This window comes from Microcaecilia unicolor, chromosome 4 (genome assembly GCF_901765095.1).
Source record: "Microcaecilia unicolor chromosome 4, aMicUni1.1, whole genome shotgun sequence".
Taxonomy (NCBI): Eukaryota; Metazoa; Chordata; class Amphibia; order Gymnophiona; family Siphonopidae; genus Microcaecilia; species Microcaecilia unicolor.
Window position 1 is genome coordinate 139,984,234 of NC_044034.1, and position 20,445 is coordinate 140,004,678.

General features: G+C 46.4%; 1 protein-coding gene across 1 annotated transcript in view; it reads left to right on the forward strand.

The window, feature by feature from the left end:
* The first annotated feature begins 1,085 nt into the window (after nucleotides 1–1,085).
* Nucleotides 1,086–20,445, forward strand: part of LOC115468727 (solute carrier family 13 member 1-like) — a 71,336-nt gene continuing 51,976 nt past the window's right edge. The window contains 4 exon segments of the mRNA XM_030200658.1: nucleotides 1,086–1,319; nucleotides 7,373–7,501; nucleotides 9,125–9,261; nucleotides 14,114–14,298. Of these exon segments, the coding sequence (XP_030056518.1) occupies nucleotides 1,215–1,319; nucleotides 7,373–7,501; nucleotides 9,125–9,261; nucleotides 14,114–14,298 (556 nt within the window). The 5' untranslated portion in view covers nucleotides 1,086–1,214.

The following is a 20,445-nucleotide window of genomic DNA, read 5'->3' on the forward strand; positions in this document are numbered from 1 at the left end:
CTGTAATTACCGCAAACAGCGGCAAGACTGATCTTTGGCTTGAATAAATTTGATAGGGTTTCCCCAATTTTGAGAGATCTTCATTGGTTATTCAGAAATGTATCCAGTTTAAAATTATTAGTTTGGTTCATAAATCCTTATATGGATTAAATTCTGAGTGAGTCGGGGAATTATTGGTGATATTGGCCTTAAACTTGGTTTCTCCAGGACTTAGTACCTGAATATATGTAAACCACTTTGAATGTAGTTGCAAAAACCTCAGAAAGGTGGTATATCAAGTCCCTTTTCCTTTTCCCTTTATGCTTGGGCTATCCCTCAATTAAAAATGTGTGTTATAAGTCTATTCATGAAAGTTTATTTTCAGTTCAAGGAGCAAGACTTTGGAAATTCACTACCTATGGACATTAAAACAAGTGTTTCCACATTTTCACGTCCGGAAAATTTTCAAGACTTATATGTATGAGTATTAATTAATTTTCTGGAAGTCCAGTTCCAATGATTTTTAAGTGTATCTGGTATACTAACTGTTTGTTTCTACTAATTTGTAATTCTCTCCTCTTATGAAGAGTTTAAACTGCTGAGAAGTCCTGTTTGGACCAATGAGCGGTATATAAGACATAGATAGTATAGTATTTTACAAAAGGCCGCTACCCCAATAAAGATAAGCTCTCACACTAGAATTTATAAGTGATCTACAAGGGCTATGGAGGAAACTGAAAGGCGTAGTTATTTTCTCTTCTGCATATAGCAGAAATAATGCTGAGCCCCCCCCCTTTATGTCCTTCCATCAGTCACATATAAACTCTCTCATCCCCCCCCCCCCGGACAAGGTGATGCAACAGTCCCTCTTCAGTGCCCTCTTGCTGCCTGTACATGTCAAGGCCAGGCAGTGCCGTGTTACCAAGGAGGAGGGCAGTTCTAGGAAGAGATCGAGGTCTTTGCTGGCCTGTGCGTGAGCTGCAGGTGTCATTGAACGCAGAGAGCAGTGGGCGGGCCGGGTCTGCTGCCGCCTCATTCTCCAGCTGCTGCTCCATCATCGGCGCTGGGGGAGGGGCAGATTCCATCAGCCGAGCCATGCCGAGGCCATGAAGAAAAGAGCAGCGGCTCCTTCGGGATCCTGATCATGGGAAGAGGGCAGGGGATTTGTGCTCTGGGAGGCCCGGCTGCCTTCTAGCCTTGCCTGAGCGCCGCATTCATCCGCTCGCTTGGTGTACATGGCAAAGTCTCGAATTCAGCAGCTCTGGCAGCGGAGAGATGCTCTCATCTCCTTCCTCTTCCCTCTGCTGCTGCTTCCTTTGCCTCTGCTGGTCCAGACCCAGGTAATATTTCCGATTAACGAAAGTGTCGGGGGTATGCTTTGGAGTTGTGCTGAAAGGATTCGTGGATGTGTTCTGGCCATCGGATGGCTTTTTGTCAGCAGATGCTGGAGTCTTAATAGATCCTAGTTAATAAAAAAAAAAAATACTTTGCAAATGGTTGAAATGACTAGGGCAGAGGGAGTCCTGGTTTGCCGACATGGACTCTCTTTATATTCTGATTATAAGTGTTGAAAGAAGGGATGGGGATGTTTTCCCAACGCTTTTATCCGATCGGCTTAAATTAGGAGATACCTTACAAGTGCAGGCTGACCCATGAGCTCCTCTCCTTTTAAAAAAAGACTCTCAATAGAAATCAAACAAAATAAAACATGGAAAAGAAAATAAGATGATACCTTTTTTATTGGACATAACTTAATACATTTCTTGATTAGCTTTCGATGGTTGCCCTTCTTCCGATCTGAGCAAGAAGGGCAACCTTCGAAAGCTAATCAAGAAATGTATTAAGTTATGTCCAATAAAAAAGGTATCATCTTATTTTCTTTTCCATGTTTTCTTTTGTTTGATTTCTATTGATAACCTTCAAGAGTGGACTAACACGGCTACCACACTCCTCTACTTAAAAAAAGACTCAAAGCTCCCAGGTCCCAGTTTGGTCTCACTGTTAGGAACCAGTTCACCCTTGGTTAATGGTTGAATGTGGATCAGTTTGGAACTGGCCAGCAGTGGAAACATGGCTACTTTTGCTCCTTTAACATCTATTTGCTTTCTTGTCTAGGACATTCTTGACCTTGACTTCAACCTACCAACTAGTAGGTATCCAGGAGCCATGGCTGAGCAGCATTGCCAGTGCACTGAATAAAGTTATTGTACAAGAAGCAGCATTTCTACATTTTCATCCTGTTTTGCCATTTTTTAAAAAATACCTTCTGTTTCTAAAAGTAATCAATAGAAACAGAATAAAAGAAAACATGAGAAAGAAAATAAAAATAGAATAAAAGAAAACATGGAAAAGAAAATAAGATGATACTTTTTTAGTGGACTAACAATACATTTTTTGATTAGCTTTCAAAGGTAGCCCTTCTTCGTCAGATCAGAAATAAGCAAATGTTGATAGATGACAGTATATGCAAGTGAGACATCATTTCAGTGACAGTCTAACAGGGTGAGGGTGGGGTGGGTTAGGTGAGAGACGGGGAGGGCTGAGTGGATGAGTGACAGGGAAATATGCATGGTGATAAGAGGGTGACAAGGCAGTATAATTTCTATGGTTTATAATGGGCTAGAAAACCCAGATCTTTGTTAAGTCCTGTCTGGTGAATGTCAAAATATTTAATCATTTCCACCCCATAAAGGCTGCTTTTAAAATCATATTTTCCTATAGGTTAACTGCCCTTATAAAATCATGGTGCTAAAGAGTAGCAGACTAGAAGACTAGGATTCATGATCCATCACCATATTTATTCACCACAACACGTAAATTAAAAGTCGGATACTACTCGTCTGGTCTCCTACCCTTTTGCGCTTTCTTGGATCCTGCAGATCATTTGTCTGTTTGCTTCTAGGACCTTATAAACTCATGCTCACCTGTCTGTTAAATTGTGAAATTTGTAGCTGGGAAAATGTGGTCAAGGCATCTTTCACAAGTGGGTTTGAATGAAATGTGGACAGTCCCTGGAGGAAAAGTCCATAAACCTTTATTAGCAGGTAGACTATCCCAAATTCTTTACAACGTTCCATATTTCCTGATGCAGTGCACTGACCTCACTTTCTAAATGCCATGGTGGCACAGTTTTCTGTAATGCATCTCTGTGAAAACCTCTGGGCATTGTACTGTAGCTGTCAGTAGGGGTCAGGAAAATTCATTATACACAAATCCATTCTTCAGTTTGCCCTAGGGGGCTGAGTTCTAGGTCAGTGTCCTGCCAGTTTTTGACTAAGTTCAGCCAATAAGAGAGCACCACACAAACACACAGCTTGAGCTACTAACGCCCACCCTCCCCGTGAAAAAATACTTCCTGTCATTAGTCCTGGGTCTGCCCCCCTTCAACCTCAATTCATATCCTCAAGTTCTACCGCCTTCCCGTCTCCAGAAAAGGTTCATTTGCGGATTACTACCTTTCAAATATTTGAACGTCTGTATCATGTCCCCCCTGTTTCTCCTTTCCTCCAAGGTATACATGTTCAGGTCATCAAGTTTCTCCTCGTACTGTTTGCAATGCAAAACCCATACCATTTTTGTAGGTTTTCTTTGCACCGCTTCCAGTCTTTTTACATCTTTAGCAAAGTACGGCCTCCAAAACTGAACACAATACTCCAAGTGGGGCCTCACCAACAACTTGTAGAGGGGCATCAATACCTCCTTTCTTCTGCTGGTTATGCCTCTCTCTATGCAGCTTAGCATCCTTCTGGCCACGGCCGTCGCTTTGTCACATTGTTTCTTCACCTTTTGATCCTCAGACACCAACAAGATGAAAATTGGCGCACATCCATTTTGGGCCTGAGACCTTACCGCCACCCATTGACTTAGCAGTAAGGTCACACGCTTTAACCGGGCAGTAATCGTCAGTGCACGTACAATGCCAATTACTGCCCGGTTAGTGCGGTGCGTCGGAAAATTTCTGGCGCGCCTACTGGATGCACGTACAAAATGAAATTACCACCTGGGCCATGCGGTAGCCAGGTAGTAGTTCCAAATTGGTATGCATTGGGCGCGTGTAGGAACCTACGTGGCTTAGTAAAAGGGCCCCTTTGAAAAGGGAGCCATCATGAAACTTTTAACAATTTTGAAAATAAAGCTTATGGCTCAGTTTTAGTAAGAAGCCTTAAATCTCTTCCATTTATGGTTCATAGACTAGACAGAGAAAAAGGCCTGATAAAAGGGGTCAGTAGCAGTTTCTGCTCCTGTAGTTTTTACTTGCCATAGTTCAACATTTCTGCAACGTGGTATATAATTATCTTAAACTCTTTAGTGACTGTCTGAGCAGGGAGACAGAATGCACACTGCAGGAAGGACTCTGGGCATTGATTTGTCATTTTTAATTTCTCTGTCTAGAGTGGGGATCTTCACAATTTTTCAAGCAGGAGCCACTTTGGTAAAAAAAAAAAAAAGCTTCATTGTGGGAGCGGAGCCATCACCGGATAAAGTGGATGGTGCCCAGGACAACAGACAAAAACGGAGGTTCACCTTTGAGGATGGAGCTTGCGAGGCTGCTCAGGGGTTCTTAGAACCATTTGTGAAACTAAAACAAAGTCATCTCCCCTAGATGTTCCCCTTTCCCTCCAAGCCTGTTTCTTCTTAAATTGTTTGCCTCCAAAATACCAAACACGCTCCCCCAAACACGCTCTCTCCAAGATCTTTTTTCCCCAGTCTCATGCCAGCCCATCTCAACCCTTGGCAGCCTCCATTGCCCTTTCCCCATCACCAGACCCCCGTCCGCTTTCCCCCTAGGTTATTAATGTCCGCTCACTGTCCCCACAGGCTTGCTTTTGTGCCTTTGTTCTTTATTTTTCTGACATTCCGTGACTCTTGGTGACATGGTACCCAAACTTTGTCACTATTGGCACATTTTGTGAGAATAACATCTGAGATGGGCTACTGTATGGCTCAAACTCAGGCCCAGATGCACTAAACAAAACGAGCCTTTAACGAACAAATTTATAACTGTGGCATGCATTAAAGGCCATTTTCCGATGACGCTAGCAGCTAACAAAAACGGAATGCAGATGAGCAAATTGTGCAGAAACCCTATTGTAATGAGATGCATCAAAGTTTATCGCTTGCCCTAACGGTGGAAATCGCTGGAAGCTTTAACGAGAGGTTGTACCTCTCGTTGGGGCTGCCCGGCTAAAAAGTTAAATGTAAAAACAAAAAAAAAATCGCAAAGGGGGCAAAAACGCACATTTGGAGCGTTCTTTATTGACGCCTGAGGTCGCCGCTGCTCCCCGCTCCCCCTGCATCAAAATAAAAGGAAAAAAAAGGATCGGGAGGGGGCAAAGGCGCTCATCAGGAGCATCCTTTATGGACGGCCTTGGCCCCCCCGCCCCGCCCGAGGTTGCCGCTGCTCCCCGCTTCCCCCCGCTTCCCAAAAATCAAAATTTTAGCAGCCCCGGCCCCCCTCCCTTCCTCTTTTCCTTTCTCTATCTCCCCCCAGCTCCGCCTCCCGCCATCCTCCGTCCCCATGCCCCGCCCCCGCTACCCCCCCTGAGGTCGTCGCCGCCGCTCCCCCCCTCCACCGGGCCCCCCTCCCTCTTACCGGGCCCGTGCACTGCCTCTCACCTCTGTGTAAAGGCGCTGCACGGGCAAGAAGAACAGCTGATGCCTCTTCGCGGAGTCTTTGGGTGTCCCTCCTTTCCTCCTGGGCCCGCCCCCGTCTGATGTAAGTAACCTACGTAAGTAACCTGATTCCTGGAGTGGAGGAGTAGCCTAGTGGTTAGTGCAGTGGACTTTGAGCCTGGGGAACTGAGTTCAATTCCCACTACAGCTCCTTGTGACTCTGGGCAAGTCACTTAACCCTCCATTGCCCCTGGTACAAAATAAGTACCTGAATATATGTAAACCACTTTGAATGTAGTTGCAAAAACCTCAGTAAGATGGTATATCAAGTCCCATTTCCCTTTCAGCTTTGCAGCACCTCCACTGTGGGATTCACTTCCTTTGGATCTCCATTCAGAGCCCTTCTTTAAGGAATTTAAAAATGTTCTAAAAAGTTACTGTTTCTCTTAGGCTTCCCTGTGCAACACAGAGGGATTAATATATAGCGCTGATGCTGTGCCTATTGCCACTCCTTGCAGCAATCTCACTGTCTTTGACTTACTTCATAGACCCTCCCGTACTAAAAATACCCCCTCCCTCCTTACCCTTTCTCTCTTTTAAAAATTTGATTATAACCTAGGCTTCCTGGTATGTAACCTTCCTTATTCTTAACCCAGTAGGTTATTAATTTTAAATGTAACGGCTTAGATATTTTATTTTTTGCCATAAATGAATTAAAGTTGAAATGTGAAACATGTGCAACACTGTTCAGAGCAGTCTTTCCTGTTCACTTTCCATGGAAAAGTCACCAGTGCCTGATGCTCATGTCCAGACCAGCACTCAGGCTCTGCCAAGTACTTCACAGGAAGCAGAAACATAAGCGTTCTGAGCACACATGTAGTTACACATGTCACAGCATGAGCTCTTGACTGTGGGAATTAATAGGCAATATGAGGGGCATGGATCACTGAGCCCTGCTTCATGCAGCACACACATTGCACAAAACCACTCTTTTCCTCTTCCCAGTCCCATGCTTCCTCCTTTCACTCCTTCCAGCCTCTGCTAGGGATTTCAGAGCTTCACTAGCTTTTCTTATGCACATATCAGTCATCCCCCATATCCCTATATACAGAAGATGTTACATAGTAAATGTGGGCAGATAAAGACCTGTACAGTCCATCCAGTCTGCCCAACAAGATAAACTCATTTTACATGGTATGTGATACTTTATATGTATACCCGAGTTTAATTTGTCCTTGCCTTTCTCAGGGCACAGACCGTAGAAGTCTGCCCAGTACTGTTCTTGTGCTAAGTTCTGAAGCTAACATTGAAGCCCTTTAAATTTACACTCCAGCCCATCCCTTATCTATTCAGTCACGATCAGGGCGTAGACCGTAGAAGTCTGCCCAGCTCCCGTTTTGTTTCCCAATTACCGGCGTCACCACCCAATCTCCGCTAAGATTCCATGGAACCGTTCCTTATCCCACGCATGTTTGAATTCCATTACCGTTTTCATCTCCACCACCTCCCGCGGGAGGGCATTCCACATATCCACCACCCTCTCAGTGAAAAAATACTTCCTGACATTAGTCCTGAGTCTGCCCCCCTTCAACCTCAATTCAAAACATCTCTGGAAATGTGGGTGTGTTTTGGGCTTGAGAAGATTGTGGAAGAGTGCAACACTATAACAACGGCTGTGCAAAAGAGTATCTTGACAATGAAAAACACAGTTTCCCATTAGCTGACTATTACTCTGTGCCCCTCCTCTGCTTGATTTCACATTCTGGCTTTTTTATTTCAGGAGGCAGCATGTGCCTACATCCTGCTGCTCACTGCAGCTTACTGGATATCCGAAGCAATACCTCTTGGTGCTGCAGCTCTGGTTCCTGCTTTTCTCTTTCCTCTGTTTGGCATCATGAAGTCTAGTGAGGTAATGGTATCATAACTTCTGCTAAACTTGATGAACAGTATGAGAGGAGAGAGAGCACATTTCTTGGTCTGGTTTAAAGGATTAAAGGCCACTGCACAGAAATTGGTGTATTTGGAGGAGAAGCCTAATGGTTAGAGCAGCGGGAAGCCTGGCTGTAAATCCCACTAATACTCCTTATGGTCCTGGGCAAGTGACTTAACCCTCAATCCTTTCAAGGATAAACTTAGATTATAAGGGGCCAGGGAAATACCTAATGTAACTCACTTTGAGTTACCTCTAGAAAGGGAAATGGGACTTGATATACCACCTTTCTGTGGTATTTTGCAACTACATTCAAAGCGGTTTACATATATACAGGTATTTATTTTGTACCTGGGGCAATGAAGAGTTAAGTGACTTGCCCACAGTCACAAGGAGATGCAGTGGGAATCGAACCCAGTTCCTCAGGATCAAAGTTCGCTGCACTTACCACTAGGCTACTCCTCCACTCCAAGGAGTGAGTTAAATTCAAATAAACCACATGCAGCAGGACTGCGTAACATCGAGCTGCAGCACTCATTCCAGTGGGAGGACAGGCCTCCCCACCATGAGGGAGGAAAAAACCCGAGGCCACATTTCTTGTAAATATGGCGGTCAATATTCAACGTGATTTAACCAGCCAGAAATGGTTCCTGGCTGGTTAAATGTCAGCCCTTGGCCAAGTAAACGCTGTTATTCAGATCTTAACCAGCCAGTTAACCGCATAAATAGGAACAGATAAAAGTCAGTGCTATCTTTTATGCAATTCCTTATAGCTGGTTAGTGGCTGAATATTGCTGTTAACTGAGTATGTATTAGTTGGGTCTGCAAACCCAGAAGTTGAATGCCTGCATCTGGACATGGCCCGGCATTGAATTTCCAGGTTTGGCACTGGTGGCGGACAGCAAAACGCTGATCACCGTCAGCTGAATATCAATCACACGTGTCTCCAACCCCCATTTCCATGTAAAAAAGTGGTTCAAATGTCTCACCGTAAGCTGCCACTGGACAGGTACAAGGAAACGAACAAATAACTACAGTGAAATACTAAAGGCCTTATGTTCAAAATGATTTAAATGACCAGGAGAAGCTCCTAGCGTTTAAATCACCCGTCTGGGGTTAACCAGGCATTTTCAGTGACAGTTAACCGGATAGTACCACTGCTAATGACCAGTTAGCACTCAACTGTAACCAGCTATTTTGGGGGTGTTCATGGGGTGGAGTCAGCATTTAGCCAGTTAATTGCCAAATATCATACTTAGCCAGCCATATTTTCGCCAGCTCCCCTATACCTGGAAATTGAATGCCGGAGCCTGGACATGGTCCAGCATTGAATTTCTGGGTTTTCCGCTGATCGGCACTGGCTGAATATTGGACCCAATGTCTTTAATTAGGGCGACAAAATGGCATTTGCGCCTCCTCCTTCTTTGGTAGACATGAATATTTCAAAGTGGGCCTGGGAACACAGAACATTTTTAAAGTTCAGTAAATCGTAGAATCTAGTTCCAGTATTTCAAACACTTGGAGCTTGACATGAGGGCTTGAGCTATTGTGTGATAAATCTGCAGAAGAATGATGCAGAGTCACTTTATTTTTCGGTTCCAGGTGGCGGCTGAATACTTTAAGGACATTCACTTACTTCTTTGTGGGGTGGTGTGTTTGGCAGCATCGATTCAGAAGTGGAATTTGCACAAGCGGATAGCGCTTTGGATGGTTTTGTCTGTGGGAGATCACCCCAGCTGGTAATGCTTCTCTTTTTAGAGTGACCAATTCCCTTCTGTGTGTGGCTAATATCATGAATCTTTGAAACAGTCTGAATTGAGCTGCAGAAATGTCCAGGAGTGCCTGGTCTGCTCAATTCACATTTTTATTTCTAATTTAAACCCAAACAGTACTCTTAGAAATTGCAATTGGCACTTCTTCATTAGGGCTGTCATTCTGTAAAATTCAAAGGTGTGGAAATGATTCATTATTATGCCAAATGAGACAGAATCAAATATTCCTCAGGACAATCAGTATAAACTTATCACTTATCTGTCTATCTATACATCTATCTACAAGGGTTAGATGAAAAGTAATGCTCCACTTCCATAACTTTTGTTTAATTGAAGATATTGTAATGAATAAAAAACAAAAATAATGCTTAAAATTGGCTCGTTTATTACACAAATTTAGTTTTGTTCTAAATTTTTTTAATTTATTGCAATTATACACTTTATATTCAAAGAATAAACTTAGGAATGATAATAATAATAGCATTATACCATGTCAAGAAAAAAAATTAACATTCTGTTAAGAATGAAATAAGAAAGTAAACCCCAAAACTTAGACTACTATATTTTGGACCAAGATACTAGAAAATAAAGTTAAACAAGAAATTAGACAAACATGAAGGATAATGCTAACAGTCAGTCACTCAGCACTCTAATCAAGCAGGACGATGCAAAGATTGAGTTCCAGCCCCTTCCTTGGCAGACACAAGTTCTTCCAATTTTTTTGGATCAAAGAAAACATAATTAAGAGCTTCTAGAGACACCAAACATCTATAGGATATTCTGTTAAATATCATTACACGCTGTCTCAACACTGTTCTATTAAATGCCATTACACACTGCCTCAGCACTGTCCGGATAGTTCTGTTAAATGCCGTTACACGTCTCAGCACTGTCCTGGTAGCTCTGTTAAATGTCATTACACACTGTCTCAGCACTGTCCGGGTAGTTCTGTTAAATGCCATTACATGCTGTTTCAGCATTGTCCGGATAGTTTTGTTAAATGCCGTTACACGCTGTCTCAGCACTGTCCGGATAGTTCTGTTAAATGCCGTTACATGCTGTTTCAGCATTGTCCGGATAGTTTTGTTAAATGCCGTTACACGCTGTCCCAGCACTGTCTGGATAGTTCTGTTTAATGCCATTACACGCTGTCTCACTCTCAGCTCCGGATAGTTCTGTTAAATCCATTTCACGCTGTCTCAGCACTGTCCGGATAGTTCTGTTAAATGCTGTTACACACAGTCTCAGCACTGTCCGGATAGTTCTGTTAATTGTTATTACACGCTGTCTCAGCTCTGGATAGTTTTGTTAAATGCCATTACACGCTGTCTCACTCTCAGCTCCGGATAGTTCTGTTAAATCCATTTCACGCTGTCTCAGCACTGTCCGGATAGTTCTGTTAAATGCCGTTACATGCTGTCTCAGCACTGTCTGGATAGTTCTGTTAAATGCCGTTACACGCAGTCTCAGCACTGTCCGGATAGTTCTGTTAATTGCTATTACACGCTGTCTCAGCTCCGGATAGTTCTGTTAAATGCCATTACACGCTGTCTTACTCTCAGCTCCGGATAGTTCTGTTAAATGCCGTTACATGCTGTCTCAGCACTGTCCGGATATTTTCTGTTAAATGCCGTTACATGCTGTTTCAGCATTGTCCGGATAGTTTTGTTAAATGCCGTTACACGCTGTCCCAGCACTGTCTGGATAGTTCTGTTTAATGCCATTACACGCTGTCTCACTCTCAGCTCCGGATAGTTCTGTTAAATCCATTTCACGCTGTCTCAGCACTGTCCGGATAGTTCTGTTAAATGCCGTTACATGCTGTCTTAGCACTGTCCGGAGAGTTCTGTTAAATGCTGTTACACACAGTCTCAGCACTGTCCGGATAGTTCTGTTAATTGCTATTACACACTGTCTCAGCTCCGAATAGTTCTGTTAAATGCCATTACACGCTGTCTCACTCTCAGCTCCGGATAGTTCTGTTAAATCCATTACACGCTGTCTCAGCACTGTCCGGGTACTTCTGTTAAATGCCGTTACACGCTGTCTCACTCTCAGCTCCGGATAGTTCTGTTAAATCCATTTCACGCTGTCTCAGCACTGTCCGGATAGTTCTGTTAAATGTCATAAAACCCTGACTGTGACCAGTTCTAGCACAAATATATTAAGAAAATTTTCAAAGGTTTTTACAAGGGCAAACATGCAAAATGCATTTTGAGAATTGTCCACCTCTTCCTCAGTGCAGGCAAAAGTTGGCACATTGGATTACAGTGTGCAAACATTTACTCTTGAGGAAAAGGCAGTAGGGCTCAGACCCTTTCAGAAGTCCAGAAAGGCTCAGCCTCTTAGGTATGATAAAATACGACAGCACATTATTATTAAGCTCCAGCGGCCAGGGCCTCAGTACTGAATATCTGTGTGCTAATGTAAATTGCCCTGGCCGCTGGAGCTTAATAATAATGTGCTGTCGTATTTTATCATACCTAAGAGGCTGAGCCTTTCTGGACCTCTGAGAGGGTCTGAGCCCTACTGCCTTTTCCTCAAGAGTAAATGTTTGCACACTGTGAACCAATGTGCCAACTTTTGCCTGTACTGAGGAAGAGGTAGGCAATTCTCAAAATGCATTTTTGCATGTTTGCCCATGTAAATACCTTTGAAAATGTTCTTCATGGATATTTAGTAGAACCAGGGCCAGTCTTAGCAATTGCGGGACCCTGTGCAGACCAGTTCGGTGAGGCACCCCACCCCCATATAACCTCACTCCCACCTACCCCCACCTCTTTTTGACAAGATGTTTTACAATTTTTTTTATTTCAAATAAAGACAAATCAAGTTAAACTTGTACAGAAAAACTAATTCAAATAAGCACAATGCTATCATAGGAAACCTTTGGGTTTAAAAAGAAAAACCATGTGCATGTAAGGACTGGATAAATGAATTAAAACAAATGCCCTTATTATGTAATACAAACAGTGATTGAATGTTCACATAGAAAGCAGCCTGAGCCAACAGATTTATTTTCCACGGAACATAATTAACTTTGTATGAACTTGGCTGCTAATAGTGTGCAGAACTGGACAATGTTGGCATGTTTAGACTGACTCTGGACAGTTCTGCACGAAGGAAACCCTTCCCTAATTATTCAATACCTTCTCTGTGAAATAGTAGTAATAAAAAAAGGCAAGTGCCTTTTTATAATATACCACTGCATTCCACAAAGCAAAAGGAGCAAGTTCCCACATGCCATCTTTTTTTCTTTTGATGTAGGCACAGGAAAAAAAAAAGTTTTTAAATGCTCCCAGGTTTCAACCTAATTCATGTTTAATGTGGGATATAAATGCCATAAATAAATATGTAAATAAATAAATAGCTAGATAGAAACTCTGAATGTTGAGCACCTGATTCTCTTAACATGATGTCTGTTTAGTAGCCCTTTACCAAGAGAAAAAAATGTCAACATGTATATAACAGTACTAGGATGTCCCTTTAACCAGCCCCTCCAAATGACACACTGATTACAATTTATAACAAATTACTATTCTACCTATAAAAGTTATTCTGTTATTATACGTCCTCTGTATGCACAGGCTGGCATGTTTTTTTTTTACATTTGTACCCTGTGCTTTCCCACTCATGGCAGGCTCCATGAGGCTTACATGGGGCAATGGAGGGTTAAGTGACTTGCCCAGACTCACAAGGAGCTGCCTGTGCCTGAAGTGTGAATTGAACTCAGTTCCTCAGGACCAAAGTCCACTACCCTAACCACTAGGCCACTCCTCCACATGTTTGAAAATATAAGTGAGATTACATAAAAATTCCACCAACAATAAAGAAAGACAACATGGATGCAGCAGCTCATAGGCTTGCTTGCTTGCTTGTTTTGAGTGCACAGGGATCTGGATGCACGAGGAAGAGGAAACAGATAAGGTACCTTTTTTACAGTACCCTCCCGTCCCTTCTTCCCACATATTCCAGACCTCCTCCCCACTCCCCTGGTCCCCGAGCCACAGGGTGCCCTCCCGGTACATACCTCAAGCCACTCTGGTGGTCTGGTGGACTCTTCAGGGCAGGAAAGATCCCCATTTTTTCCTGCTTGCTGCTGCTGCCGCTTTTGCTGCCGCTTCTTTAAAATAGCAGTCAAGGCTTCCAACAGCGGCCTCGCAAGACTTCAGCGGAAGTCTCATGAGGCTGCCGCTGGAAGTCTCGGCAGCCATTTTTAAAAAGTGATGCAGCAGCAAGCGAGTCAGCGGCAGTGGGCAAGAAAGACTGGGGATCTTTCCTGCCCCGAAGAATCCACTAGACCACCAGGATGGCTTGAGGTATGTGCCGGGAGGACACCCTGCAGCTTGGGGGAGGAGAGGCAAAGCTTAGATCGCCGTGCATTCCCCCCCCCCCCCCCCCCCCGCTCCAGTGCAGCTCTCTAAACAGGAGAGGAGATGGCAATAGCAGGGAGCGGGAGGGAGATGCCAAGGCTGCCGCTGGGCCCCTGGGAACACGAGGCCCTGTGCGACTGCCCCTGTCACCCCTGCCTAAGACTGGCCCTGAGTAGAACTTCATTACAGAAGCTCATATAGATCTACTTTTGATGCTTAATCATTTGGTTAGATAATCTCCTTGAAATATTGCAGAGAATATATAACCTGTATGTTAACTGTAGGGAGTTTGTCAGTATTTTTCACTGGATTAGGTTTGCTCTAGTATTATACTTTTCTCTGGGCTCTCTGCCTGACTGGCAGTCTTACTTCATTGTAAGCAGGTGGCACAAAATGTTCTTTTTCCATCCACATTCATCCTCTGCAATCTTTTACTTTGCTTCCAGGCTGCTGCTGGGTTTTATGAGCTGCACTGCCCTGCTCTCCATGTGGCTGAGTAATACCTCTACTGCTGCCATGGTGATGCCAATCGTAGATGCAGTACTTAGTCAGCTTAACAGTGCCAAATCTGAAGACGGATCCCTCTCAGAAATGAAAATGAGCAAGATCACAACAAACATCACTGTGGGAGGTAACAAATGAGTTAGCTTTGCACATACCATGACAGGAATGAACCTCACTCGTAAGCTGGGGTACGTGGAGGATCATCTCATTCTCTCAGATTTCCTGCTAATATTTGCCACAGTATTTGCCTCATGTCAGAGAGAGCTTTCTTCTGGAGTTCATAGGATGTAATATGGGTAAAGGGATGGGACTTGATATGCCACCTTTCTGTGGTTACAATCAATTTTGTACCTGGGCAATGGAGGGTTTAGTGACTTGCCTAGATTCACAAGGAGCTGTAGTGGGAATCAAACCCAGTTCACCAGGATAGGTGCATTCGATAGGTGATCTATCAAGGTTAATAACTGTAAGAGAACTATGTTTTTTTTTCTGAAAATCTGTTTTCTTACTCCCTTAATATGGTTTCAGAATCCTGTTTTAGGGGGGAAATGATCAACATGGGCTACTGTTAAGATGGATTATTTTACTATTAACCCCAGTTATTAGTAACTAGATCTCATTGCATAAAATGGGACCTGTGCTAAAACAGTTAGTGGTAAAATAACACATCTTAGCAGCAGGGGCGTATCTGGAATCCGGCGGTAGGGGGGGCCACAGCCAGAGAGGGGGGGCACATTTTTGCCTCCCTCCCCCCCCCCCGCCGCCTCTCTCCACCCCCTCCCCGCCGTCAACCCTCCCCCGCTGCTTACTTTTGCTGGCGCCGAGGTCCGACCCGCAATCTCCGTTTTTCGTCTTCCTCCGTGGCCATGCTTCCAGGAAGTAACGCTGCAGTGCTGATTCGTTGAATCCAGTTCGACGTCTGACGTCAGACGCCGAACTGGATTCAACGAATCAGCACTGCAGCATTACTTCCTGGAAGCATGGCCACGGAGGAAGACGAAAAACGGAGATTGCGGGTCGGACCTCGGCGCCAGCAAAAGTAAGCAGCGGGGGAGGGTTGACGGCGGGGAGGGGGGCCAGGGCGAAATCTGCGGGGGCCCAGGCCCCTGTGGCCCCACGCAGATACGCCCCTGCTTAGCAGTAGCCCATGTTGATAACTTCCCCCTTTAGTGTGAAGAGTTTCAGGCTCTGGTAACCAGAACTGATATTGTGATGTCATAATGCTTCATTCTACCACTAAAAGCCAACCTCATAGTGATGTCACAATGTTGTGACTGTCCTATACTTGGCACACTTTTATTATAGCAGTGGTTTCGATTTCTAGAGACATTTGTTTTTTCTTTAATTAAGGGGGAAGTTATCAACATGGACTACTGTGAAGATGTGCTATTTTACTATTAACCCCAGTTTTTAGTAACTAGTTTTCATTACATAAAATGGAATCTGTGCTAAAATAGCTCGAGTTAGTGGTAAAATAACACATCTTAACACTAGCCCTCATTGATAACTTTCCCCTCTTAGTGTGAAGAAGTTCTCTCTCTGGTAGCCAGTCCAGAGCTGATATTGTGATGTCATAATGTCTCATTCCACCAATAAGAGCCAACCTCATCAGTGATGTCATAATGGCTTGATTGTCCTATACTTGGTTCACTTATATTACACTAGTAAAAAAGGCCCGTTTCTGTTAGAAATGAAACGAGCGCTAGCAAGGTTTTCCTTGGAGTGTATGTTTCAGAAAGAGCGTGTGTGAGAGATGGAGCGTGCTGCTCCCCAGTATCTCTCCACACTCGTCCTTCCCTACACCCCTTCCCGTGCACTCCGCTCCATGGATAAATCCTTCTTATCTGTTCCCTTCTCCAGTACTGCCAACTCCAGACTTCGCGCCTTCTGTCTCGCTGCACCCTACGCCTGGAATAAACTTCCTGAGCCCCTACGTCTTGCCCCATCCTTGGCCACCTTTAAATCTAGACTGAAAACCCACCTCTTTAACATTGCTTTTGACTCGTAACCACTTGTAACCACTCGCCTCCACCTACCCTCCTCTCTTCCTTCCCGTTCACATTAATTGATTTGATTTGCTTACTTTATTTATTTTTTGTCTATTAGATTGTAAGCTCTTTGAGCAGGGACTGTCTTTCTTCTATGTTTGTACAGCGCTGCGTATGCCTTGTGGCGCTATAGAAATGCTAAATAGTAGTAGTAGTAGTAGTAATGGAGCGTGTGTGTCAGAGAGAGAATGTGAGAGAGAGAGAGAGACAGAGTGTATGTGTTTGTGCGAGAGAGAGAGTGTGTGTGAGAGACAGTGTTTGTGTTTCTGTGTGACACTGCGTGAGAGAGAGGGACAAAGACAGTGAGTGTGTGAGTGAGAGTGTATGTGACAGACAGAGAATGAGTGACTGCGTGTGTGGTGTGAGGAACCCCCTCCCTCTCCCCTGCCCCCTTGCAGCCAGGCATGTGCAGCGACCCTCCTCTCCCCGTGTTCCCCCTGCAGCCACCCATGTCCAGCATCCCCCTGCAGCCACCCATGCCCATCAACCCTCCTCTCCCCCTGCTGCGTCCTTCCTGTCTCCCCTGCTCCCCCTGCAGCCACCCATGTGGTCTCAGCCCCCCCTCAGCATCCCTCCTGTCCCCCTGCAGGCACACATGTGCAGCATCCCTCCTCTCTCCCCGTCCCCCCTGCAGCCAGCCATGTCCAGCGACCCTTCTGTCCCCCTGCCCCCCCTGCAGCTACCCATGTCCAGCGACCCTCCTCTCCTGTGCAGCCACCCATGTCTGAGGACACTCCTCTCCTTTTTCCCTGTTCCTCCCCTGTGGCCAGCCATGTCCATCGACCCACCTGTCCCCCCTGATGACCACCAACCCTTCTGTCCCCCTGCCCGCCCTGCAGTGTCCGGCCTGTATCCCCTGTCCCCCTTGCAGGCACCCATGTGGTGTGTGGAGCCCCATCCCTATCTCCCTGTTCCCTGCCCCCCCTGCAGCCACCCATGTGCAGCGACCCTCCCCTCCCCCTGCTTCCTTCCAGCCACCCATGTCCAGCGAGACCCCCCTTCCCCCCCCAGCCGGCACAGCACCCAAAGAAAGCCCCTTGTCCCCCCCTTCGCGCATCACCCGACCCCCCCCCCCCACCGTGGCACATCAACAAGCCCTTCCCCCCATCAACTCCCTCGCCACCCGCAACCGCTAATACAAACTGTGTCCGGCGGCTGCTGCTTCTGCTATTCAGCAGCAGCAGCCTGTACATAAAGAAAACAAAAAAAAAAAAATCCTCCTAAAACGCACCTCCGTTGAGAAGCATCTCACATTGGCTGAAGTCTCAGCATGCGCTCCTCCTCTCCCCTCTGACGTCTCGGCGTTTCTCCAGGGTCTTCCGGCAGGGGCACTGACGTTGAGGGGAGAGGAGGAGCGGCTGCAGAGACGTCAGCCAATGTGAGATGGTTCTCCACGGAGGTGCGTTTTAGGAGGTTTTTTTGTTTGTTTGTTTTCTTTATGTACGGGCTGCTGCTGCTGAATAGAAGCAGCAGCAGCCGCCGGACAGAGTTTGTATTAGCGGTCGCGGGTGGCGAGGCAGTCGATGTGGGGGGGAGGGGCTTGGTGAAGCGGCGGGGGAGGGGTTGGGTGATGCGGCAAGGAGGGAAGGGGGGTAGGGGCTTTCTGATGCCCCGTTGCACGGGTTGTTGTGGCGATGCGGCGGGGGGGCACTTAGAGGTGCACCGTCGAGGCTGTTTGTGTGTGTGTGTTTTTATGTGTTTGTGTGTTTTTATGTGTTTGTGTGTGTGTGTTTGTATGTATGTGTGTGTGTTTGTTTGTGTGTTTGTGTGTGTGCGTTTGTGTGTGCGTTTGCGTGTGTGTTTGTGTGTGTGTGTGTTTGTGTGTTTGCGTGTGTGTTTGCGTTTGTGTGTGTTTGCGTGTGTGTGTGTTTGTGTGTGTGTGTGCGTTTGTGTGTGTGTGTGTTTGTGTGTGTATGTGTGTATGTGTTTGTGTGTGTTTGTGAGTGTGTGTTTGTGTGTGTGTTTGTGTTTATGTGTGTGTGTGTGTGTGTGTGTGTGTGTGTTTATGTGTGTGTGTGTGTGTGTGTGTATGTGTGTGTGTGTTTGTGTGTATGTGTGTGGGGGGGGGTTGCGGGTGGCTTTTGTGGTTGTGTGGTTGGGGAGTTTGCCAGCAGTCTGTAGCAATTCCTAGGCAGGGGGAGGAGTACGGAAACACTCCCCCTGCCTGGGTCGTTGTTTGTTGGAGGGGTTTGCCAGTTGGTAGGGGTGCCTTTATGGATCCCTTTACTCTCTGTGTTCCGCCCTCGAGGGCAGGGCAGAGAGACATGGTGAGTTGGATGGCTTCACCACCATGAACTTACGAACTGTTTAGGGATTTTGCAGATGGCTTCAGCAGGTTGTCTTCAGAATGTTGAGGTAGCGTTTTATGTACAGACTAGTAAAAAAGGCCCGTTTCTGACACATATGAAACGGGCGCTAGCAAGGTTTTCCTCATAATGTGTATGTTTTGGAGAGTGTATGTGAGAGTGACTGTGTGTGATAGAGAGAGTGAAAGTGTGAGTGTGTGTGTGTGTGAGAGAGAGAGTGAGTCTGGGTGTGAGCGTGTCTGTGAGAGAGTGTGTGTGTGAGAATGAGAGTGTGTGCAGTTGCGTATGGGAGACACAGTGTGATAGAGAGAGAGAGAGTGTGTTTCACACAGATACAGTGTGTGCGTGAATGAGAGTGTGTGTGAGGCACAGATTGTCTGTGAGACTGAGTGTATGAGACCAAGCGAGTATGTAAGTGACTGTGTGACACATAGAGAGTGAATGTGATACAATGTGAGACATAGAGTGTATGAGAGTGAGAGACAGAAACACATTGTCTGTGAGAGAGAGAGTGTGTGTGTGTGTGACAGAGATACCTCCCTCCCTCCCTCTCTCTCTATGGTGTCAGGCCCCCCTCTTTCTCTGGTGTCTGAGATTGCTGCCACTGCACCTAAGCAATTGGTGTGCTGGAGGAGAGGAAGAGAGAGAGAGAGTGTGTGTGTGGGGTGGGGGGGATGTGTTGGAGGGGTTCAGCTTGGAAGAAGAGGGGTGTGGGGGATTCTGGATGCGCTGCCAGATGAGAGTAAGTGAGTATGTGTGTGTGTGTGTGTGTGGGGGGGGGGGGGTTCAGGAAGCAATGGCAGATGACAGAGTGAGGGAGTGTGTGTGTGTGTGTGTGGGGGGCAGGGGGTACAGGAAGCGCTGCCAGATGAGAGAGTGAGTGTGTGTGTATGGGGTTTCATGAAGCGCTCCCATCCTTAAACCCCCTCCCCACCTCAGTCCCCTTCTCTCATTCAAGAACCCCCTCCCCAGTCTCTCCCATCCAAAAACCCCAGTCCCCTCCCCACCCGTCCCCTTCTCCAATCCGAGAACCCCCTCCCCAGTCTCTCCCATCCAAAAACCCCAGTGCCCTTCCCACCCGTCCCCTTCAAGCATCCAAGAACCCCCTCCCCCATCCTTGAACCCCCTCCCCACCTCAGTCTCCTTCTCCCATTCAAGAACCCCCTCCCCAGTCTCTCCCATCCAAAAACCCCAGTCCCCTCCCCACTCGTCCTCTTCAAGTATCCAAGAACCCCCTCCCCACCTCAGTCCCCTTCTCCCATTCAAGAATCCCAGTCCTCTCCCCATCCGTCCCCTTCTCCCATCAAGAACCCCCTCCCCAGTCTCTCCCATCCAAGAACCCCAGTCCCCTCCCCACCCGTCCCCTTCAACTATCCAAGAACCCCCTCCCCACCCCCTTCTGCTTCTCCCATCCATGAACCCCTCCCACCTCAGTCTCCTTCCCATTTGAGAACCCCCTCCCCCCCACCTGAGAGCCCCACACCCTTCTCCCATCTGAGTCCCTCCCCACCTACCAGCTCCATTCTCCTGCCGCCCAGGCCCACCACCCTCACTGCCTTTAAAAAAAACCCAATTTGAAGCACTGGAGTAATAGGCAGCAGCGCCTCGCGTCTGCCCTTCTACTAAAAATCTCTTCCACGACGTCATTGGGCCTTCCCACATTGAGTCCCACCCGCCCTCGCGGTAATTGGAAGTTACCTGAGAGGAGGGCGGGACTCAATGTGGGAAGGCCCAATGACGTCGTCGAAGAGATTTTTAGTAGAAGGGCAGACGCGAGGCGCTGCTGCCTGTTACTCCAGCGCTTCAAATTGGGTTTTAAAGGCAGGACAGCGCCGGGAGCGGACTCGCAGCACCCCCCACCCGCTGACATCTGGGGCGGAGCGCCTCCACCACGTCGCCATCGCGCGTTGCTGGGAGAGG